At 47.9% G+C, this 25,688-nt stretch overlaps 1 protein-coding gene across 5 annotated transcripts in view; it reads right to left on the bottom strand.

The window, feature by feature from the left end:
• Nucleotides 1-25,688, bottom strand: part of LOC139550098 (guanine nucleotide-binding protein G(s) subunit alpha-like) — a 191,250-nt gene that overhangs the window by 58,037 nt on the left and 107,525 nt on the right. For 2 of the 5 annotated variants that reach the window (XM_071360727.1, XM_071360728.1), the window contains exon 5: nt 22,886-22,983. In XM_071360727.1, coding sequence (XP_071216828.1) covers nt 22,886-22,983 — 98 coding nt within the window. Of the gene's footprint in view, nt 1-1,304; nt 1,467-1,780; nt 1,934-4,550; nt 4,743-11,581; nt 11,957-22,885; nt 22,984-25,688 lie in introns of those variants that run through there. The other 3 variants (XM_071360729.1, XM_071360730.1, XM_071360732.1) reach the window with 3 other exon arrangements.

The following is a 25,688-nucleotide window of genomic DNA, read 5'->3' as shown; positions in this document are numbered from 1 at the left end:
GATTACTGCCCTGTAGCTACTGGAGAGAGAGAGATTACTGCCCTGTAGCTACTGGAGAGAGAGAGATTACTGCCCTGTAGCTACTGGAGAGAGAGAGATTACTGCCCTGTAGCTACTGGAGAGAGAGAGATTACTGCCCTGTAGCTACTGGAGAGAGAGAGATTACTGCCCTGTAGCTACTGGGAGAGAGAGAGATTACTGCCCTGTAGCTACTGGAGAGAGAGACAGATTACTGCCCTGTAGCTACTGGAGAGAGAGAGATTACTGCCCTGTAGCTACTGGAGAGAGAGAGATTACTGCCCTGTAGCTACTGGAGAGAGAGAGATTACTGCACTGTAGCTACTGGAGAGAGAGAGATTACTGCCCTGTAGCTACTGGAGAGAGAGAGATTACTGCACTGGAGAGAGAGAGATTACTGCCCTGTAGCTACTGGAGAGAGAGAGATTACTGCCCTGTAGCTACTGGAGAGAGAGAGATTACTGCACTGTAGCTACTGGAGAGAGAGAGATTACTGCCCTGTAGCTACTGGAGAGAGAGAGATTACTGCCCTGTAGCTACTGGAGAGAGAGAGATTACTGCCCTGTAGCTACTGGAGAGAGAGAGAGATTACTGCCCTGTAGCTACTGGAGAGAGAGCGATTACTGCCCTGTAGCTACTGGAGAGAGAGAGATTACTGCCCTGTAGCTACTGGAGAGAGAGAGATTACTGCCCTGTAGCTACTGGAGAGAGAGATGAGGGGCAGCAGGTAGCCTAGTGGTTAGAGCAGGTAGCCTAGTGGTTAGAGCAGGTAGCCTAGTGGTTAGAGCAGGTAGCCTAGTGGTTAGAGCAGGTAGCCTAGTGGTTAGAGCAGGTAGCCTAGTGGTTAGAGCGTTGGGCCAGTAAACGAAAGGTTGCTGGATCGAATCCCAGAGCTGACAAGGTAAAAATCTGTTGTTCTGCCCCTGAACAAGGCAGTTAACCCACTGTTCCTAGGCCGTCATTGTAAATAAGAATTTGTTCTTAACTGACTAGCTACTGGAGGGGGGGGAAAGAGAGAGAGACACAGAGAGACACAGAGAGAGAGAGAGACACAGAGAGAGACAGAGAGAGACACAGAGAGACACAGAGAAAGACAGAGAGAGACAGAGAGAGAGAGAGACAGAGAGAGAGAGACACAGAGAGACACAGAGAAAGACAGAGAGAGAGAGACACAGAGAGACACAGAGAAAGACAGAGAGACACAGAGAAAGACAGAGAGAGACACAGAGAAACACAGAGAGAGACAGGGACAGAGGACACGTAGAGGGTGGGTGTGTTCCTCTCACCCTCTGGGTCTGTTGGTTTCTCATGTGCCTCTCGAGGAACCACAGGAGCTGTGAGTCCTACTTGCCTTCTTGATCACCTGAACAACAACAACAGTCACATCAAAATGCTGTTTTGTACACCGAGTGGACAAAACATTAGGAACACCTTCCTAATATTGAGTTGCACCCTTGTTTACCCTCAGAACAGCCTCACTTCATCGGGACATGGACTCTACAGGGTGTTGAAAGCGTTTCCACAGGGATGCTGGTCCCATGTTGACTCCAATGCTTCCCACAGTTGTGTCAAGTTGGCTGGATGTCCTTTAGGTAGTGGACCATTCTTGGAAAAACCCAGAAGCGTTGCAGTTCTTGACACACTCAAACCTACTACAATACCCCATTCAGAGGCACTTAAATCTTTGGTCTTGCTAATTCACCATCTAAATGGCACACATACATAATCCATGTCTCTATTGTCTCAAGGCTTAAAAACGTACCTCTTCCAGGCCCTTCCAGGCTCTTCCAGGGGTTCTCGGCAGCTCTGCGGGGGGGTTCTCGGCAGCCCTGCGGGGGTTCCCGGCAGTGGGGGCCCACAGTTAAACGTCATGACCCAGACCTGGGAGGTGAGGGTGGGGCTCCAGGCTGTTGCCCTGGGAACAGAGGTTGAGATAAAGACCACAGATCAGAGTAGTGAGAGAGAATAAAAATGTGAAACTGATATACAGGTTTGTTTGAGGGTATTACTTGTGTCTGTCCATTTCCTCAAGCAGCGAAGCCCTTTTTATCATCATACACATCCCCCTCACCACTCCTCCTCCTCTGTCCCCCTCACCACTCCTCCTCCTCTGTCTCCCTCACCACTCCTCCTCCTCCTCCTCTGTCTCCCTCACCACTCCTCCTCCTCTGTCTCCCTCACCACTCCTCCTCCTCCTCCTGTCTCCCTCACCACTCCTCCTCCTCTGTCTCCCTCACCACTCCTCCTCCTCCTCTGTCTCCCTCACCACTCCTCCTCCTCCTCTGTCTCCCTCACCACTCCTCCTCCTCCTCTGTCTCCCTCACCACTCCTCCTCCTCCTCTGTCTCCCTCACCACTCCTCCTCCTCCTCCTCTGTCTCCCTCACCACTCCTCCTCCTCCTCCTCTGTCTCCCTCACCACTCCTCCTCCTCCTCCTCTGTCTCCCTCACCACTCCTCCTCCTCCTCTGTCTCCCTCACCACTCCTCCTCCTCCTCCTCCTCCTCCTCTGTCTCCCTCACCACTCCTCCTCCTCCTCTGTCTCCCTCACCACTCCTCCTCCTCTGTCTCCCTCACCACTCCTCCTCCTCCTCCTGTCTCCCTCACCACTCCTTCTCTGTCTCCCTCACCACTCCTCCTCCTCCTCCTCTGTCTCCCTCACCACTCCTCCTCCTCCTCTGTCTCCCTCACCACTCCTCCTCCTCTGTCTCCCTCACCACTCCTCCTCCTCCTCTGTCTCCCTCACCACTCCTCCTCCTCCTCTGTCTCCCTCACCACTCCTCCTCCTCCTCTGTCTCCCTCACCACTCCTCCTCCTCCTCTGTCTCCCTCACCACTCTTCCTCCTCTGTCTCCCTCACCACTCCTCCTCCTCTGTCTCCCTCACCACTCCTCCTCCTCTCAACCTCCCTCACCGTCTCCTCCCTCACCACTCCTCCTCCTCTCTGTCTCCCGCACCACTCCTCCTCTCTGTCTCCCTCACCACTCCTCCTCTCCCACACCGTCTCCTCCTCTCCCACACCGTCTCCTCCTCTCCCTCACCACTCCTCCTCTCCCTCACCGTCTCCTCCGCTCCCTCACCGTCTCCTCCTCTCCCTCACCACTCCTCCTCTCCCTCACCGTCTCCTCCTCTCCCTCACCACTCCTCCTCTCCCTCACCGTCTCCTCATCTCCCTCACCGTCTCCTCCTCTCCCTCACCACTCCTCCTCTCCCTCACCGTCTCCTCCTCTCCCTCACCACTCCTCCTCTCCCTCACCACTCCTCCTCTCCCTCACCACTCCTCCTCTCCCTCACCCTCTCCTCCTCTCCCTCACCGTCTCATCCTCTCCCACACCGTCTCCTCCTCTCCCACCGTCTCCTCCCTTACCGTCTCCTCCTCTCTCCCACCGTCTCCTCCTCTCCCTCACCACTCCTCCTCTCCCACACCGTCTCCTCCTCCCTCACCGTCTCCTCCCTTACCGTCTCCTCCCTTACCGTCCTCTCCCTCACCGTCTCCTCCCTCACCGTCTCCTCCCTCACCGTCTCCTCCCTCACCGTCTCCTCCCTCACCGTCTCCTCCCTCACCGTCTCCTCCCTTACCGTCTCCTCCTCTCCCTCACCGTCTCCTCCTCTCCCTCACCGTCTCCTCCTCTCCCTCACCGTCTCCTCCTCTCCCTCACCGTCTCCTCCCTTACCGTCTCCTCCCTCACCGTCTCCTCCTCTCCCTCACCGTCTCCTCCCTCACCGTCTCCTCCTCTCCCTCACCGTCTCCTCCTCTCCCTCACCGTCTCCTCCTCTCCCTCACCGTCTCCTCCTCTCCCTCACCGTCTCCTCCCTTACCGTTACCGTCTCCTCCCTCACCGTCTCCTCCCTCACCGTCTCCTCCTCTCCCTCACCGTCTCCTCCCTCACCGTCTCCTCCCTCACCGTCTCCTCCCTCACCGTCTCCTCCCTCACCGTCTCCTCCCTCACCGTCTCCTCCCTCTCCGTCTCCTCCCTCTCCGTCTCCTCCCTTACCGTCTCCTCCCTTACCGTCTCCTCCCTTACCGTGTCCTCCTCTCCAGTGTAATATTATAAGTTCTAACATGTTACACACTAGTGGTCATGTTTCTTATAATTGATCAGTTGAAAATCCCTCCTTCCCCGTTTTGTCCCAGTACCTGTACCAGTGTTGCCATGGCAATGGGCTTCTGACTGTCTGAAAGTGTGTGTGTGTGTGTGTGTGTGTGTGTGTGTGTGTGTGTGTGTGTGTGTGTGTGTGTGTGTGTGTGTGTGTGTGTGTGTGTGTGTGTGTGTGTGTGTGTGTGTGTGTGTGTGTGTGTGTGTGTGTGTGTGTGCAAAAGCTTGTGGGGGAAACTATATTCATGAACACAACAAGTTTTCTTTGCAACAATAAATTACTGAAAAAGTGTTTATTACTAATCTACTCCTTTCCCTGTAAATAATTAATTGACAGGTCTGAAACCATACTAACCCTGTGACTCAAACAAAAAATATTGCATATACAGTAACAGTCAAAAGTTTGGACACATCTACTCATTCTCTCAACCAGCTTCACCTGGAATGCTTTTCCAACAGTCTTGAAGGAGTTCCCACGTATGCTGAGCACTTGTCGGCTGCTTTTCCGTCACTCTGCGATCCAACTCATCCCAAACCATCTCAATTGGGTTGAGGTCGGGTGATTGTGGAGGCCAGGTCATCTGATGCAGCACTCCATCACTCTCCTTCTTGGTTAAATAGCCCTTACACAGCCTGGAGGCGTGTTGGGTCACTGTCCTGTTGAAAAACAAATGATAGTCCCACTAAGCACAAACCAGATGGGATGACGTATCGCTGCAGAATGCTGTGGTAGCCATGCTGGTTAAGTGTGCCTTGAATTCTAAACAAATCACAGAAAGTGTCACCAGCAAAGCACCCCCACACCATCACACCTCCTCCTCCATGCTTCACGGTGGGGACCACACATGCGGAGATCATCCGTTCACCTACTCTGCGTCTCACAAAGACACGGCGGTTGGAACCAAACATCTCAAATTTGGACTCATCAGATCAAAGGACAGATTTCCACCGGTCTAATGTCCATTGCTCGTGTTTCTTGGCCCAAGCAAGTCTCTTCTTCTTATTGGTGTCCTTTAGTAGTGAAGGCCTGATTCACACAGTCTCCTCTGAACAGTTGATGTTGAGATGTGTCTGTTACTTAAACTCTGAAGCATTTATTTGGGCAGCAATTTCTGAGGCTGGTAACTTGCGACTGGACTTGGAAGAAATGTTTACAGTTCTTGAGATTTTCCACATTGACTGACCTTCATGTCTAATAGTAATGATGGCCTGTCGTTTCTCTTTGCTTATTTGAGCTGTTCTTATCATAATATGGACTTGGTCTTTTACCAAATAGGGCTATCTTCTGTATAACCATTTTTTGGTTACTACATGATTCCATATAAGAAATATAAAACACACTGATAATTTGATATTAAAGTGATTATGGCAATAGTCATGTAAACACCTTCCTGTGATTATCTTAAATCGGCGTAAGGTCAAAATCTAAGTTAGCATAAAATATGATTAAAACACCTGGTTTCTCCAAGCAATATTTGAAACGATTAGGACATGTAAACACGTTAAAATGGGCGATCCAGAAGTGTGTTTGATCCGAGCGTGTGTCGGTACCGGCGGAGAGAGACACGACGCGTGTGTTCGGGAACAGCTGAACGTACGCGTTTTACAAGTCGTTTTCAGAATGAAAATATGCTTCTCAAAAATATAACACGTTTCGCTGCATTTCAGAGTGCCATCGGGTAGCCTGATTACAGACGTGTCCATGTAAAAGGAAATTCTTCTTCTTCTTCTTGCAAAGCATGTTTTAATTGAACTATTATATTGATCTGATTATCAACAATAAATCGCATAATTGTGTGCATGTAACCACACTCGTAAGTGCGAAGCGGCTACGGTACGAGCAGGCATACGGGGCTCAGCCAGGAATGTTACTTCAGTAACGGAATTTAAAAACGTTTTAACAACATGATTTAAACCCATTGATGTTGGGAAAATAGATGTAAAAAAATAAATAAATGCAGAATGGTGTTTAAATACGGAGGAAAATAATTTCACAGACTTAAATCATGTAATTTTAAAGCCTATTGATTATTTATCAGTGTCTACTTTAGGAGCTACTCGTTGACATGCAGTTTTCCTGCTAAGGTCCAACCTTTGGTGAGCTGGTGGAAGGACGTAGACTGACGTAGAGTCTGGACTACAGAGAAGCCTAAATCAGACGTGCTTCATCACGGTTGACAGGCAAAGGGGGAAATTACAATGAATTTGGTTGTGGTGCCGCGTAACTGCTATGTTACAACACCCTGAGTGCATCGAACGTGAAACAACGACACAAAATGTACCAGCACGTCAAAATAGATAAAGACATTTTTCTTTTGCAGGTGCCGTGTCATTTTAAAAACACCAGTATTGTCTTCTAACTGCACCGAACCAACACAGTGGTGAAAACCATTCATTTTGAGGCGATTATTACAATTATTATCTCTTAATTTTTTTTTTTTAAACAAACTAGCTCAAAACAAAGCATTGCAAATGATCAATTATCGAAAAGTAGGGGTCCAAAAAGACATTTTGTTTTGAAAGTGAGGAAGCAGCTGCTCTGGAGGGTCTACGTTTCAGAGGACGGCTCGTTGCTAACCAGTCAATGTTCAGGTCAGACAGAAAATAGACCTCTGTTAACATCGCAGCTCATATTCTCCTGATAGTACCAGTCTACACTTGGTGGTCTATAGCAGCTCATATTCTCCTGATAGTACCAGTCTACACTTGGTGGTCTATAGCAGCTCATATTCTCCTGATAGTACCAGTCTACACTTGGTGGTCTATAGCAGCTCATATTGTCCTGATAGCACCAGTCTACACTTGGTGGTCTATAGCAACTCATATTCTCCTGATAGTACCAGTCTACACTTGGTGGTCTATAGCAGCTCATATTCTCCTGATAGTACCAGTCTACACTTGGTGGTCTATAGCAGCTCATATTGTCCTGATAGTACCAGTCTACACTTGGTGGTCTATAGCAGCTCATATTCTCCTGATAGTACCAGTCTACACTTGGTGGTCTATAGCAGCTCATATTCTCCTGATAGTACCAGTCTACACTTGGTGGTCTATAGCAGCTCATATTGTCCTGATAGCACCAGTCTACACTTGGTGGTCTATAGCAGCTCATATTGTCCTGATAGTACCAGTCTACACTTGGTGGTCTATAGCAGCTCATATTCTCCTGATAGTACCAGTCTACACTTGGTGGTCTATAGCAGCTCATATTCTCCTGATAGTACCAGTCTACACTTGGTGGTCTATAGCAGCTCATATTCTCCTGATAGTACCAGTCTACACTTGGTGGTCTATAGCAGCTCATATTGTCCTGATAGTACCAGTCTACACTTGGTGGTCTATAGCAGCTCATATTCTCCTGATAGTACCAGTCTACACTTGGTGGTCTATAGCAGCTCATATTCTCCTGATAGTACCAGTCTACACTTGGTGGTCTATAGCAGCTCATATTGTCCTGATAGTACCAGTCTACACTTGGTGGTCTATAGCAACTCATATTCTCCTGATAGTACCAGTCAACACTTGGTGGTCTATAGCAGCTCATATTGTCCTGATAGCACCAGTCTACACTTGGTGGTCTATAGCAACTCATATTCTCCTGATAGAGCCAGTCTACACTTGGTGGTCTATAGCAGCTCATATTCTCCTGATAGTACCAGTCTACACTTGGTGGTCTATAGCAACTCATATTCTCCTGATAGAGCCAGTCTACACTTGGTAGTCTATAGCAGCTCATATTCTCCTGATAGTACCAGTCTACACTTGGTGGTCTATAGCAACTCATATTCTCCTGATAGTACCAGTCTACACTTGGTGGTCTATAGCAGCTCATATTCTCCTGATAGTACCAGTCTACACTTGGTGGTCTATAGCAGCTCATATTCTCCTGATAGTACCAGTCTACACTTGGTGGTCTATAGCAGCTCATATTCTTCTGATAGTACCAGTCTACACTTGGTGGTCTATAGCAGCTCATATTCTCCTGATAGTACCAGTCTACACTTGGTGGTCTATAACAGCTCATATTCTCCTGATAGTACCAGTCTACACTTGGTGGTCTATAGCAGCTCATATTCTCCTGATAGTACCAGTCTACACTTGGTGGTCTATAGCAGCTCATATTCTCCTGATAGTACCAGTCTACACTTGGTGGTCTATAGCAGCTCATACTGTCCTGATAGTACCAGTCTACACTTGGTGGTCTATAGCAGCTCATATTCTCCTGATAGTACCAGTCTACACTTGGTGGTCTATAGCAACTCATATTCTCCTGATAGTACCAGTCTACACTTGGTGGTCTATAGCAACTCATATTCTCCTGATAGTACCAGTCTACACTTGGTGGTCTATAGCAACTCATATTCTCCTGATAGTACCAGTCTACACTTGGTGGTCTATAGCAACTCATATTCTCCTGATAGTACCAGTCTACACTTGGTGGTCTATAGCAGCTCATATTGTCCTGATAGTACCAGTCTACACTTGGTGGTCTATAGCAGCTCATATTCTCCTGATAGTACCAGTCGACACTTGGTGGTCTATAGCAACTCATATTCTCCTGATAGTACCAGTCTACACTTGGTGGTCTATAGCAACTCATATTCTCCTGATAGTACCAGTCTACACTTGGTGGTCTATAGCAGCTCATATTCTCCTGATAGTACCAGTCTACACTTGGTGGTCTATAGCAGCTCATATTCTCCTGATAGTACCAGTCTACACTTGGTGGTCTATAGCAGCTCATATTCTCCTGATAGTACCAGTCTACACTTGGTGGTCTATAGCAGCTCATATTCTCCTGATAGTACCAGTCTACACTTGGTGGTCTATAGCAGCTCATATTCTCCTGATAGTACCAGTCTACACTTGGTGGTCTATAGCAGCCCCCCCCAAAAGAAGAGGATTTAGATGAGACAGGTGAACCTGCAACCACTTCAACAGCGTGACATCATCTCATAACATATGAAAGTACTCCGACGTTAACCAAGTTATTCATTTCACCTTATTTCTAAGGCTACATGGTCCTGTCCTGGGTAGCCAATCGGAGACAAGACATGGAGGACAAAATGTAGATACTTTTTGGGGGTTAATAGAGTCAGCTTGTGTGTCGGTGTGTGTGTGTCAGTTTGTGTGTGTGTGTGTGTGTCTGTGTGTGTGTGTGTGTGTGTGTGTGTGTGTGTCAGTTTGTGTGTGTGTGTGTGTGCCAGTGTGTGTATGGGTGTGTCAGTGTGTGTGAATCTACTGACCCGGGAGCTTGGTTATCTCACTCATCCCAGGCTTTTGGGAGGGAGGACAATGAGCTTGTCTTAGTGGAGGTACAGTGCATTCAGAAAGTATTCAGACCCCGTCACATTTTCCACATTTTGTTACATTACAGCCTTATTCTAAAATGGATTAAAGAAAATTAAATCCTCATCAATCTACACACAATACCCCATGATGACATCACAATACCCCATGATGACATCACAATACCCCATGATGACATCACAATAACCCATAATGACAATGCGAAAACAGGTTATACATTTTTGAAAATTCCTTAAATAAAAAACAGAAATAGCTAATTTACATAAGTATTCAGACCCTTTGCTATGAGACTCGAAATTGAGCTCAGGTGCATGCTGTTTCCATTGATCATCCTTGAGATGTTTCTACAACTTGATTGGAATCCACCTGTGGTCAATTCAATTGATTGGACATGATTTGGAAAGACACACACCTGTCTATATAAAGGTCCCACATAGTTGACCATGCATATCAGCGCAAAAACCAAGCTATGAGGTTGAAGGAATTGTCCGTAGTGCTGAGACAGGATTGTGTCGAGGCACAGATCTGGGGAAGGCTCCCAAAACATTTCTGCAGCATTGAACGTCCCCAAGAACACAGTGGCCTCCATCATTCTTAAATGGAAGAAGTTTGGAACCACCAAGACTCTTCCTAGAGCTGGCCGCCCGGCCAAACTGAGCAATCGGGGGAGAAGGGAGGTGACCAAGAACCCAATGGTCACTCTGACATCTCTCAGTGGAGATGGGAGAACCTTCCAGAAGGACAACCACCTCTGCAGCACTCCACCAATCAGGCCTTTATGGTAAAGTGGCCAGACAGAAGGAAGCCACTCCTCAGAAAAAGGCACATGACAGCCCGCTTGAAGTTTGCCAAAAGGCACCTAAAGACTCTCAGACCATGAGAAACAAGATTCTCTGGTCTGATGAAACCAAAATTTAAAGCGTCACGTCTGGAGGAAACCTTGCACCATCCCTACGGTGAAGCATGGTGGTGGCAGCATCATGCTGTGGGGATGTTTTTCAGCGGCAGGGACTGGAAGACTGGTCAGGATTGAGGCAAAGATGAATGGAGCAAAGTACAGAGAGATCCTTGATGAAAACCTGCTCCAGAGCACTCAGGACCTCAGACTGGGGCGAAGGTTCACCTTCCAACAGGACAACAACACAAAGCACACAGCCAAGACAAAGCAGGAGTGGCTTTGGGACAAGTCTCTGAATGTCCCTGAGTGGCCCAGCCAAAGCCCGGACTTGAACCCAATCTAACGTCTCTGGAGAGACCTGAAAATAGCTGTGCAGCGACGCTCCCCATTCAACCTGACAGAGCTTGAGAGGATCTGCAGAGAAGAATGGGAGAAACTCCCCAAATACAGGTGTGCCAAGCTTGTAGCGTCATACCCAAGAAGACTCGAGGCTGTAATCGCTGCCAAAAGTGCTTCAACAAAGTACTGGTTAAAGGGTCTGAATACTTATGTAAATGTATTATTTCACAGGGTTTTTTTCTATACATTTGCAAAAATGTCTAAAAACCTGTTTTTGTTTCTGATTTTGGGGTATTGTGATGTCAATATGGGGTATTGTGATGTCATTATGGGGTATTGTGATGTCATTATGGGGTATTGTGATGTCATTGTGGGGTATTGTGATGTCATTGTGGGGTATTGTGATGTCATTATGGCGTATTGTGATGTCATTATGGGGTATTGTGTGTAGATTGATGGGGGGAACAAATGAATCCATTCTAGAAAAAGTCAAAGGGTCTGAATACTTTCCGAAGGCGCTGTCCTCACGCTCTTGGGCAGCTTTCATAACTGAGATACGTTTTTTTCCCCGTCTGGCTCACAGCTTCAGAGAAGTTCTCATTGAGGAAGACGTTGGTTCCTCTCAAGTTCTTGGCTCTCTCCAGAACAGTCATCTGGTCCTTGAACCTTAGGAACTTTACTACTACTGGGTTGTTTACCTGGGCTGTTTACAGGTCCTCCTCCTCAATCTTCCTATGATCCTAAATGCAGCTTTTCTGTGATAATTATTCTCCCTTTCTCCTCAGACACCATCCAGGTCTCAATGTGGAAACTCTGCCATCCACAACAATGTTATTAACTCCTGGATTGTCCCTCGAGAAAATCTATAACCATTTGTAATAATGATTCACAGACAGTGATGACGTCATCACACGTGGACTTACAGTTTGTCATCTTGCTGCAAGGCTCTTTCAGGACATCCACCTCTCCCAGGTGCCTACGCCGATGGCCCTTGTATCTGCACCGTCAGAGCTACAGACATGGTCACTGATGGGAAGGACAGACAGACAGACATGGTCACTGATGGGAAAGACAGACAGACAGCTACAGACAGACATGGTCACTGATGGGAAGGACAGACAGACAGACAGCTACAGACAGACACAGACAGACATGGTCACTGATGGGAAGGACAGACAGACAGAGACAGAGACAGACAGAGACAGACAGAGACAGACAGAGACAGAGACAGACAGAGACAGCCAGAGACAGACAGAGACAGCCAGAGACAGACAGAGACAGACAGAGACAGACAGAGACAGACACGGTCACTAATGGGAAGGACAGACAAATTAGACAAGTAAAGAGTCAAAGCAATTAAGACATGAATAAAAGTGTTTTCCTCCTTGTATTTTACCTGTGCCGTGTACACTAAGCAGGTCATGTTTGTTTTTGGACGAGCTGGATAACAGGTGAGCTGGACAGAACTTCAGTACACCATCCTTATCGTTCTCATTAGTCTGCCTCTGGGTCAGAGATCCTACAGAGATAGAAGGTAAGGAGAGGTAAGAGACAGTAGAAAGTGTATTGTCTTTACAACACAACTGTAAGAGGAATTGGAGAGTCAGCTGACATACTGATCTGTCCCGCCCCCCACAAAGAACGATAAGCAGTACCTAAATGGAAACGGCTAATACGATCAGCCTACAAGAATAAAGGCTGTTATTGGTGAATTACTCAGTAATCAACCAATTAGACTAATCAAGCATCATGGTAATTGAGTAAACTTAGACTATATCAGGTATGGGAGGCTATATCATGGACTGATTTTAAATTCATAAATAAATACATTGGTAGCTACGGCTAGACGTGTTTATACCGAGATACACAAGTTTGTCCCCTGAATATCAAAAGCAAACAATGGCCACAGTAGGTATCTTCTACACCTGTATGTACCGCTTTCAACCACAGTTTTAGCTGGCTTGATATTTAACTTGTCATGTCCAAATTAAATGTAGATTTCGATTACATCTGACAGCTGTCGGTGTCACTGAAAAACTATTTCTAGCTTCAACTTGTGTCATGACAAATCGACGAGCTAGCTAGCTAGCTAACTAACTAGAGTGCTACTGTCTAACTAGCGAACTCATTAGCTAGATATAGCAACTTGATAGAAGGGGAAAAAACTACCTTAGCTAGCTGGCTTAATATTTTATCTTGTTGTGAAATCGAAATGCAGATGTCAATTGGAATGGTACCTAACATTGGCTAGCTAGCTAGCTACCACCACAACTCCTGGCTATCTATCCATCTTGCTGGTAAATTGTCGATGACAAATGGCTATCGGTTAGTTAAATCGGGAACTATTAGCATGCAACAATATTACAGGTGTAATTGATAAGCTATTATTCTCGGCTCTTACCTTGTAATTTGAAAAGTGAAATTCTCCCCGACTTCCTCGATCAGGATTGTTGTTGACCAGTTTTCTTTTTTCACGTCATCCATAATTCAAAGACGCAATTGTCTGTGTCTTCCTGCCAAAGAACGAGAAGCTATACATGATTGGCTTATGAAACATGGACAACTGGATGGTGATTGGACATGTTTGACAGCCTTAGGTGAGGTAAGTGGCACCATGCTTTACCAACTGAGCTACATGAGAAGAAGACACTCTTCTCCTCAAGTACAAAGTGATACACGGAGCTGGAATATAGAAAACTTCCTGAATGGAAAAAACATTCAAAAGCTGTGATTGGTTATAACATACACTAGGGCTGTTTCCCGTCCTCCAGTTCCCCAAACAGCCCAACTCTGGTCCTCCAGTTCCCCCACTAGCCCAACTCTGGTCCTCCGGTTCCCCAAACAGCCCAACTCTGGTCCTCCGGTTCCCCAAACAGCCCAACTCTGGTCCTCCGGTTCCCCAAACAGCCCAACTCTGGTCCTCCGGTTCCCCAAACAGCCCAACTCTGGTCCTCCAGTTCCCCCACTAGCCCAACTCTGGTCCTCCGGTTCCCCAAAAAGCCCAAATTCTGGTCCTCCGGTTCCCCAAACAGCCCAACTCTGGTCCTCCAGTTCCCCAAACAGCCCAACTCTGGTCCTCCAGTTCCCCCACTAGCCCAACTCTGGTCCTCCGGTTCCCCAAACAGCCCAACTCTGGTCCTCCGGTTCCCCAAACAGCCCAACTCTGGTCCTCCGGTTCCCCAAACAGCCCAACTCTGGTCCTCCGGTTCCACAAACAGCCCAACTCTGGTCCTCCGGTTCCCCAAACAGCCCAACTCTGGTCCTCCAGTTCCCCCACTAGCCCAACTCTGGTCCTCCGGTTCCCCAAACAGCCCAACTCTGGTCCTCCGGTTCCCCAAACAGCCCAACTCTGGTCCTCCGGTTCCCCAAACAGCCCAACTCTGGTCCTCCGGTTCCCCCACCAGCCCAACTCTGGTCCTCCAGTTCCCCCACTAGCCCAACTCTGGTCCTCCAGTTCCCCCACTAGCCCAACTCTGGTCCTCCGGTTCCCCAAACAGCCCAACTCTGGTCCTCCGGTTCCCCAAACAGCCCAACTCTGGTCCTCCGGTTCCCCAAACAGCCCAACTCTGGTCCTCCAGTTCCCCAAACAGCCCAACTCTGGTCCTCCAGTTCCCCCACTAGCCCAACTCTGGTCCTCCGGTTCCCCAAACAGCCCAACTCTGGTCCTCCGGTTCCCCAAACAGCCCAACTCTGGTCCTCCAGTTCCCCAAACAGCCCAACTCTGGTCCTCCAGTTCCCCCACTAGCCCAACTCTGGTCCTCCGGTTCCCCAAACAGCCCAACTCTGGTCCTCCGGTTCCCCAAACAGCCCAACTCTGGTCCTCCGGTTCCCCAAACAGCCCAACTCTGGTCCTCCGGTTCCCCAAACAGCCCAACTCTGGTCCTCCGGTTCCCCCAACAGCCCAACTCTGGTCCTCCAGTACCCCAAACAGCCCAACTCTGGTCCTCCAGTTCCCCAAACAGCCCAACTCTGGTCCTCCAGTTCCCCCACCAGCCCAACTCTGGTCCTCCAGTTCCCCCACTGGCCCAACTCCCGTCCTACAGTACCCCCACCTACCCAACTCCAGTACCCCCAACAGCCCAACTCTGGTCCTCCAGTACACCCAACAGCCCAACTCTGGTCCTCCAGTACACCCAACAGCCCAACTCTGGTCCTCCAGTACACCCAACAGCCCAACTCTGGTCCTCCAGTACACCCAACAGCCCAACTCTGGTATTCCAGTACCCCCACCAGCCCAACTCTGGTCCTCCAGTACCCCCAACAGCCCAACTCTGGTCCTCCAGTACCCCCAACAGCCCAACTCCGGTCCTCCAGTACCCCCAACAGCCCAACTCCGGTCCTCCAGTACCCACAACAGCATGCAGTCTTGTTGTAGCCCCATATAAAAACACCTGATTTATCATGTCAAGGACTTGATGATTAGTTGACAAGAAAAATCAGGTGTGCTTGTCCTGGTCCACAACAATAGTACTGAAACCTTGGGGGAGTGGGACGCCGTACACACACACCATACACACCCCCCCCCCCCACACGCCGTACACACACACACACACACCCCCACACGCCGTACACACACACACACCATACACACACACCCCCCCATACGCCGTACACACACCACACACACACACCCCCTCACACACCCCCTCCCACACGCCGTACACACACACCATACACACACTGTACACACACACACCGTCTGCTGTAGGACATGGTATCTTCAGACATTTCCTTTGTGGGTTCACATGGAGTTTATACAGCGAGAGGAAGTGAGGGAGAGGACATGTTGTCTGGCACACACACACACACACACACACACACACACACACACACACACACACACACACACACACACACACACACGTACACACACAGTAAACGTACACCACACACACAGTAAACGTACACCACACGCACCCGCACATACACAAACCTTACACCTGTACACACACACAGTACCAGCTCTACCTTCTATCTATATGTGACTTTGCTGCCTGTAGTTACCTGATTTGGGAGCGGGTTACCAAATTGATGTATTATGGTGTGTGTGTGGTGTGTGTGTGTGTGTGTGTGTGTGTGTGTGTGTGTGTGTGTGTGTGTGTGTGTGTGTGTGTGTGTGTGTGTCAAAAATCACATTTTATTCTTCACGTACACAGTTTACAACAGGTATAAAAGGTGCAGTGAAATGCATTGCTCCCACAATGCAGTAGAAAATCAATAACAATCAAAAGGCAATGAAAAACAAGTCATTACAGGAAGGTAATAAACGATATGTGAGGATGACTGTGTAAACAGGTTAACATTCACAAGGCCGCGGGGCCAGAAGGATTACCAGGACGGCAAACTCAGAGCACGCGCTGACCAGCTGGCAAGTGACGTTTTCAACCTCTCCCTGACCGAGTCTGTAATACCAACATGTTTCAAGCAGACCACCCTGTGCCCAAGGACACCAAAGTAACCTGTCTAAATGACTATCGCCCCGTAGCCCTCACGTCTGTAGCCATGAAATGCTTTGAAAGTCTGGTCATGGCTCACATCAACACCATTATCCCAGAAACCCTAGACCCACCAAAGCTCATCACTAAGCACAGGACCCTGGGACTGAACACCCACCCTCTGTAACTGGATCCTGGACTTCCTGACGCGCCGCCCCCCAGGTGGTGAAGGTAGGTAACAACACATCTGCCACGCTGACCTTCAACACGGGGGCCCCTCAGGGGTGCGTGCTTAGTCCCCTCCTGTACTCCTTGTTCACTACATGACCACGCAGAACTCCAACGCCATGGTTAAGTTTGCAGACGACACGACAGCGGTAGGTCTGATCACCGACCGGTTTATCGGTTGACCGATATTAGCCTTTTACGGATGTATTTGTATCGGCTTTCAATCCACCGAAAATGACCGATGTAAGTTGCAAAGAAAACACACAAAATAAGCAGTTAATAGAATTACATTTTTGTATTATTATTATTATTATTATTATTAGTCCTGAAGAGGGCCCTCTTTACATGGCTATAAGTATATCTTGCCTTGGCACGCTACAGCAAGACCAGGACACAATCAGCCAACGCAATTACAACAATGGATGCTATATGTATGAACTTTCCAATTTGTAAGTCGCTCTGGATAAGAGCGTCTGCTAAATGACTTAAAAAATAAAAAAAATAAAAAATGCTATGCCCAAATGTAAAGCAAGTGTCGTGCTAAGAACGTTCCGCCCTTTAAACAAGCCGATGAAATTTGGTGTGTTATATTTGCTTGGGACATCTCTACGCTAAATCCTAACCTCAACCTTACCTAGGGCAATTAGCGGTGACCATATTATCGCCACACCGTTGGTCACGAGTCATGATGGCAGTCAAATTCCACATGACCGTTTAGTCACGTAACTGGGCTTCTCCAAGCTCTGATGCTGCTGATGGTCATTAGTAGCCTACCAAACTTGCTAACCGCCTGGTACTCAGCACTCTACAGTCCACTCTAATCACTCTGATATCAATGCAAATATAACCGAAAATCTAATCAAACACTTCATGAGCTCATGAGCTCATGTTGCACAACATTTCTATAGGCTATGCAATTACGTGAGAAAACAGAGTGATGGCCTCTATTAAAAAGAGGAGGATCCCATCAGCTTTCTATAGGCATACTATATGTATTTCTCAACTTTCCTAATATTAAGCACATTGCTTCTCTTTACAACAGGAGTATAGCCTACCTGGCTGGCATGAAAATGAACCACGGAAAAAGCGTCCTCCATTCGCTATTTAAGTACATATATGACATGTCATTTTTCCCACCGCTCCTGTTTTGAGACAGGTGCGTGATAATGGTCCATTCTAAATAAAATAAAATTCACACATACAGTACCAGTCACAAGTGTGTACACACCTACTCATTCCAGGGGTTTTCTTTATTTGTACTATTTTCAACATTGTAGAATAATAGTGAACACATCAACATTATGAAATAACACATATGGAATCATGTAGTAATCCAAAAAATATATTTTAGATTCTTCAAAGTAGCCACCCTTTGCACACACTTGGCATTCTCTCAACCAGCTTCATGAGGTAGTCACCTGGAAAGTTGTGTTGTGACAAGGTAGGGGTGGTATACAGAAGATAGCCCTATTTGGTAAAAGACCAAGTCCATATTATGGCAAGAACAGCTCAAATAAGCAAAGAGAAACAACAGTCCATCATTACTTTAAGACATGAAGGTCAGTTAATACGGAAAATTTCAAGAACTTTGAACGTTTCTTCAAGTGCAGTCGCAAAAACCATTAAGTGCTATGATGAAACTGCCTCTCATGAGGACCACCACAGGAAAGTAAGACCCAGAGTTACCTCTGCTGCAGAGGATAAGTTCATTAGAGTTACCAGCCTCAGAAATTGCAGCCCAAATAAATGCTTCACAGAGTTCAAGTAACAGACACACATCAACATCAACTGTTCAGAGGAGACTGTGTGAATCAGGCCTTCATGGTTGAATGGCTGCAAAGAAACCACTACCAAAGGACACCGATAAGAAGATGAGACTTGCTTGGGCCAAGAAACACGAGCAATGGACATTAGACCGGTGGAAATCTGTCCTTTGGTCTGATTTTTGGTTCCAACCGCCGTGTCTTTGTGAGACGCAGAGTAGGTGAACGGATGATGGCAGAGGGTGTGATGGTGTGAGGGTGTTTTGATGATGACACTGTCAGATATTTATTTAGAATGCAAGGCACACTTAACCCGAGTATTTAGAATTCAGGGCTTCCGAGTGGCGCAGTGGTCTAAGACACTGCATCTCAGTGCAAGAGGCGTCACTGCAGTACCTGGTTCGAATCCAGGCTGCATCACATCCGGCCGTGATTGTGAGTCCCATAGGGCGGTGCACAATTGGCCCAGCGTCGTCCGGGTTTGGCCGGGGTAGGCCGTCATTGTAAATAAGAATTTGTTCTTAACTGACTTGCCAAGTTAAATAAAGGTTAAATAAAAATACAAAATTAACCAGTATGGCTGCTGCAGAATGCTGTAGTGATACACCATCCCATCTGGTTTGCACTTAGTGGGACCATCATTTCAAGGCTGTGTAGGGGCTATTTGACCAAGGTGGAGAGTGACGGAGTGCTGCATCAGATGACCTGGCTTCCACAATCACCTGACCTCAACCCAATTGAGATAAATTAAACACATGAATCCGCTTTACGAGGGATGTAGAGCCTAACTGGCATACATAAGCAGCGGGTGAGTTTCAAGTTTCAACATAAATATGCAGGTATATGATAAAAGCATTACATGCATAATCGAATTTGTTTTAACGCTAATGTCACTTTCGCGCCTACTGCCGTGTGCGCATTTCTGAGCTTATAATGTGCTTATAATGTGAAGAAATAGCCTAATAGTTTATCAACATTTTAAGATAAACCTTCTCATCAATTGCATCTGCCTTATTGCGCAAAAAATGTTTTTTGATGCTAGTGGTTGTATTAATTTGGGATCTATCGCATCCCACAACTGTGACTATGTTTGCACAGAATAGGTCAACTTTTGTACTACGGGGGATAGTAGATTGACATAGGCTAGTGCTTTTGCTGTTCGTTAGGCCGACTCATCTTGTTGACTGACGAAAATTAAATGTGGACCTATATGCACCTGGGAATTGGATAAGTCTCCGATGTGTCTGTCTTCACTTGTAGCCTGTGAGAAAGACCCGATCACTTGACAGAGAGTGAGTGAGAGGTGTTTCGGAACACGCAGCTGGGAGAAGAGAATTATAATTCTATTTAGCTCAAGGGCACAACCACCACTGGCCGCAAAAGGCATGGATTTTTTTAGTATGGCAACTGCTTGGTAGGGCAACTGCTCGGTAGGGCAACTGCTCGGTAGGGCAACTGCTCGGTAGGGCAACTGCTTGGCATTCGACCGCAAGGCGTTACAGAGTGCGTACGGCCCAGTTCATCACTATATACTAATATATAGTGGGTAGTTTCACGGTCGTACAATATGACTGTTACTAATATATAGTGGGTAGGGTCACAGACTGTTGTAAATACTTCAACTTCCCTCTGTAGTCCATCATGGTGGTGATATTTAGTCCACACTTGACAGATCTCCACTGAGCACCAGAGAAGTGACATAGTGAGTCAGAGAGGAAACAAGGTAGAGCAGAGTAAACAGTGACTCAGCTAGAATACGATTCTTTAACAGCCTCTACAACCCAACCCAGAACAACAGAGTTAACAGTGACTCAGCTAGAATACGTTTCTTTAAAAGCCTCTATAGCCAACCCAGAACAACAGAGTTAACAGTGACTCAGCCTGAATATGTACTAGGCCTGCTTCCCTTTAGGTTAGTAACCAGGTCGCTACAGCTAACCTACAGCCATAAACAGTACAGTACAACTACCACTATACTACAGCCCCTGGTCAACACAACTACCACTATACTACAGCCCCTGGTCAACACAACTACCACTATACTACAGCCCCTGGTCAACACAACTACCACTATACTACAGCCCCTGGTCAACACAACTACCACTATACTACAGCCCCTGTACAACACAACTACTACTATACTACAGCCCCTGGTCAACATTACTGTACAACACAACTACCACTATACTACAGCCCCTGGTCAACATTACTGTACAACACAACTACCACTATACTACAGCCCCTGGTCAACACAACTACCACTATACTACAGCCCCTGGTCAACACAACTACCACTGTACTACAGCCCCTGGTCAACACAACTACTACTATACTACAGCCCCTGGTCAACATTACTGTACAACACTAGGACATGTGCAGCCTATGGGCCTGTACTGACAAACATAACATTATCCTAACATAGAGGGAGGGCGGCACTGTGGGTTAGCAAGGCCATATCTCCATACCTACAGCTGTGTGTGTGTGTGTGTGTGTGTGTGTGTGTGTGTGTGTGTGTGTGTGTGTGTGTGTGTGTGTGTGTGTGTGTGTGTGTGTGTGTGTGTGTGTGTGTGTGTGTGTGTGTTAGCCATGTTGCTACAATGATGTTAGTGGAATCAGACTTCCTTAGTCACGTTAAGGAGTTAGGACTTCCTTAGTCACGTTAAGGAGTTAGGACTTCCTTAGTAACGTTAAGGAGTTGGGACTTCCTTAGTCACGTTAAGGAGTTAGGACTTCCTTAGTCACGTTAAGGAGTTAGGACTTCCTTAGTCACGTTAAGGAGTTAGGACTTCCTTAGTCACGTTAAGGAGTTAGGACTTCCTTAGTCACGTTAAGGAGTTAGGACTTCCTTAGTCACGTTAAGGAGTTAGGACTTCCTTAGTCACGTTAAGGAGTTGGGACTTCCTTAGTCACGTTAAGGAGTTGGGACTTCCTTAGTCACGTTAAGGAGTTAGGACTTCCTTAGTCACGTTAAGGAGTTAGGACTTCCTTAGTCACGTTAAGGAGTTAGGACTTCCTTAGTCACGTTAAGGAGTTAGGACTTCCTTAGTCACGTTAAGGAGTTAGGACTTCCTTAGTAACGTTAAGGAATTAGGACTTCCTTAGTAACGTTAAGGAATTAGGACAAGTTAGGACAAGGTCTTAGTAATGGCCAAGAATTGTCACAAAAAAGCCCTATTTTTGCACCTTGGTTAGGCATCATTACAGAGTTTGACTGACAAGGTAACACAGAGACTAACATGACTGACTGAATAGTCTATGGCTGTGTCTAAAATGGCATCATATTGCCTATTTAGTGCACTAGTTTTAACCATGGCCCATAGGGCCCATAGGGCCCAGGTTAAAAGAAGGGCACTAAATATGGAATAGGGTTCTATTTGGGACACTACCTATGTGACTAACTAAGTACACAGTATCGCTCCACCTAGGCTCTACGATACCGTTGGTTTTACAGGTTACCGAGTCAACGCAGGTGAAGTGTGTTTCTCTAGGAGACAAACTAACATTCACCTGTATCAGATATTCACATCGTGGTTAACATCTGTGAAGCTTTAAATATATACTACCCAGAGAGGACAACGACCTACAAAGGCCAAGCTAAAGAAGTGGAAGTAGGCTAACTGTTTTAGCAATATCACTTATTGATTTAACACAAACAACGCAAAGCCAGCAACTCACATCACCGAGCAACTCACATCACCGAGCAACTCACATCACCGGGCAACTCACATCACCGGGCAACTCACATCACCGAGCAACTCACATCACCGGGCAACTCACATCACCGAGCAACTCACATCACCGAGCAACTCACATCACCGAGCAACTCACATCACCGAGCAACACACTGGTTGAAAAAATGTTTCAACAACAACAAAGCTGCTTCCTTGTGCACCCCGTTAAAGGAAAGGGAAGCCTAAAGCTCTGATCTAACGTTTGTGCAGACAGTTAACTTTAGGAACAGCTCCCACAACCAGCTGATAAGCTAGGCTCAACTTTAGGAACAGCTCCCACAACCAGCTGATAAGCTAGGCTTAACTTTAGGGACAGCTCCCACAACCAGCTGATAAGCTAGGCTTAACTTTAGGAACAGCTCCCACAACCAGCTGATAAGCTAGGCTTAACTTTAGGGACAGCTCCCACAACCAGCTGATAAGCTAGACTTAACTTTAGGAACAGCTCCCACAACCAGCTGATAAGCTAGGCTTAACTTTAGGAACAGCTCCCACAACCAGCTGATAAGCTAGGCTTAACTTTAGGAACAGCTCCCACAACCAGCTGATAAGCTAGGCTTAACTTTAGGAACAGCTCCCACAACCAGCTGATAAGCTAGGCTTAACTTTAGGAACAGCTCCCACAACCAGCTGATAAGCTAGGCTTAACTTTAGGAACAGCTCCCACAACCAGCTGATACGCTAGACTTAACTTTAGGGACAGCTCCCACAACCAGCTGATAAGCTAGACTTAACTTTAGGGACAGCTCCCACAACCAGCTGAAAGCTAGACTTAACTTTAGGGACAGCTCCCACAACCAGCTGAAAGCTAGACTTAACTTTAGGGACAGCTCCCACAACCAGCTGAAAGCTAGGCTTAACTTTAGGAACAGCTCCCACAACCAGCTGAACGCTAGGCTTAACTTTAGGAACAGCTCCCACAACCAGCTGAACGCTAGGCTTAACTTTAGGAACAGCTCCCACAACCAGCTGAAAGCTAGGCTTAACTTTAGGAACAGCTCCCACAACCAACAATGCTTTGTGTAGTAGGTGGAGGATGGGAGGTAAACTGCCATGGAGACAGAACTTACTATTGTGCACAGTCGATGAGCTGGTACTCGTTGGACCTTTCGAAGCACGCCTTCACTCCCTCGTCATCCCACAGCTTCTTGGCATGATCAAAGAACTCCTGGACAGAGGGTAGAGAGAGAGAGAGGACAGAGGGTAGAGAGAGAGAGAGGACAGAGGGTAGAGAGAGAGAGAGGACAGAGGGTAGAGAGAGAGAGAGGACAGAGGGTAGAGAGAGAGAGAGGACAGAGGGTAGAGAGAGAGACAGGACAGAGGGTAGAGAGAGAGAGGACAGAGGGTAGAGAGAGAGAGGACAGAGGGTAGAGAGAGAGAGGACAGAGGGTAGAGAGAGAGAGGACAGAGGGGTAGAGAGAGAGAGGACAGAGGGGTAGAGAGAGAGAGGACAGAGGGTAGAGAGAGAGAGGACAGAGGGTAGAGAGAGAGAGGACAGAGGGTAGAGAGAGAGAGAGGACAGAGGGTAGAGAGAGAGAGGACAGAGGGTAGAGAGAGAGAGGACAGAGGGTAGAGAGAGAGAGAGGACAGAGGGTAGAGAGAGAGAGAGGACAGAGGGGTAGAGAGAGGACAGAGGGTAGAGAGAGAGAGAGAGGGTAGAGAGAGAGGACAGAGGGTAGAGAGAGAGAGAGGACAGAGGGTAGAGAGAGAGAGGACAGAGGGTAGAGAGAGAGAGAGAGGGTAGAGAGAGAGGACAGAATGTTAGGAGCAGATCAGAAAACACAATCAAATCGGGACGTAGCGGTTAAGAGTGTTGGGTCAGTAACCGAAAAGGTCGCTGGTTGGAATCCCCAAGCCGTCAAGTTGCCATAAATTCTCCTATAAGGTCGCTCTGGATAAATGACTAAAATGTCAAATCAATCACATTGTATTAATGTAATAAACAGGTTGTAGACTAGTCACTCTCCTAACCCACAAAAGAAGACCTTTGGAAAGTCAGTCAGTCTCACACAAACACCAGCGGAGGCTCCTCAGAGGAGGAAGGGCAGGACCATCCTCCCCAGTGAATGTCATGCAGTGAAGGTCTACAGTAGCCTCAGCAGCACTCTGTAGGGTAGCACCATGGTGTAGCCGGAGGACAGCTAGCTTCCATCCTCCTCTGGGTACATTGACTTCAATACAAAACCTAGGAGGTACCTACAGTACCATGTCTCCAACCCCAGCCTCTCCTACAGTACCATGTCTCCAACCCCAGCCTCCCCTACAGTACCATGTCTCCAACCCCAGCCTCTCCTACAGTACCATGTCTCCAACCCCAGCCTCTCCTACAGTACCATGTCTCCAACCCCAGCCTCTCCTACAGTACCATGTCTCCAACCCCAGCCTCTACTACAGTATCATGTCTCCAACCCCAGCCTCTCCTACAGTACCATGTCTCCAACCCCAGCCTCCCCTACAGTACCATGTCTCCAACCCCAGCCTCTCCTACAGTACAGTACCATGTATCCAACCCCAGCCTCTCCTACAGTACCATGTCTCCAACCCCAGCCTCTCCTACAGTACCATGGCTCCAACCCCAGCCTCTCCTACAGTACCATGTCTCCAACCCCAGCCTCTCCTACAGTACAGTACCATGTATCCAACCCCAGCCTCTCCTACAGTACCATGTCTCCAACCCCAGCCTCTCCTACAGTACCATGTCTCCAACCCTAGCCTCTCCTACAGTACCATGTCTCCAACCCCAGCCTCTCCTACAGTACCATGTCTCCAACCCCAGCCTCTCCTACAGTACCATGTCTCCAGCCCCAGCCTCCCCTACAGCACCATGTCTCCAACCCCAGCCTCTCCTACAGTACCATGTCTCCAACCCCAGCCTCTCCTACAGTACCATGTATCCAACCCCAGCCTCTCCTACAGTACAGTACCATGTATCCAACCCCAGCCTCTCCTACAGTACCATGTCTCCAACCCCAGCCTCTCCTACAGTACCATGTCTCCAACCCCAGCCTCTCCTACAGTACCATGTCTCCAACCCCAGCCTCTCCTACAGTACCATGTCTCCAACCCCAGCCTCTCCTACAGTACCATGTCTCCAACCCCAGCCTCTCCTACAGTACCATGTCTCCAACCCCAGCCTCTCCTACGGCACCATGTCTCCAACCCCAGCCTCCCCTACAGTACCATGTCTCCAACCCCAGCCTCTCCTACAGTACCATGTCTCCAACCCCAGCCTCTCCTACAGTACCATGTCTCCAACCCCAGCCCCTCCTACAGTACTATGTCTCCAACCCCAGCCTCCCCTACAGTACCATGTCTCCAACCCCAGCCTCTCCTACAGTACCATGTCTCCAACCCCAGCCTCTCCTACAGTACCATGTCTCCAACCCCAGCCTCTCCTACAGTACCATGTCTCCAACCCCAGCCTCTCCTACAGTACCATGTCTCCAACCCCAGCCTCTCCTACAGTACCATGTCTCCAACCCCAGCCTCTCCTACAGTACCATGTCTCCAACCCCAGCCCCTCCTACAGTACCGTGTCTCCAACCCCAGCCTCCCCTACAGTACCATGTCTCCAACCCCAGCCTCTCCTACAGTACCATGTCTCCAACCCCAGCCTCTCCTACAGTACCATGTCTCCAACCCCAGCCTCCCCTACAGTACCATGTCTCCAACCCCAGCCTCTACTACAGTACCATGTCTCCAACCCCAGCCTCTACTACAGTACCATGTCTCCAACCCCAACATATAGGACTAGGCTACATGAGGTGTGATACTAACCTTATTAAAACATATAGGCCTATGGGCTAGGCTACATGAGGTGTGATAGTAACCTTATAGGACTATGGGCTAGGCTACATGAGGTGTGATACTAAC

Source organism: Salvelinus alpinus, chromosome 23 (assembly GCF_045679555.1).
Source record: "Salvelinus alpinus chromosome 23, SLU_Salpinus.1, whole genome shotgun sequence".
NCBI classification, from domain to species: Eukaryota; Metazoa; Chordata; class Actinopteri; order Salmoniformes; family Salmonidae; genus Salvelinus; species Salvelinus alpinus.
This window is presented reverse-complemented; position numbering and strand designations above follow the sequence as displayed.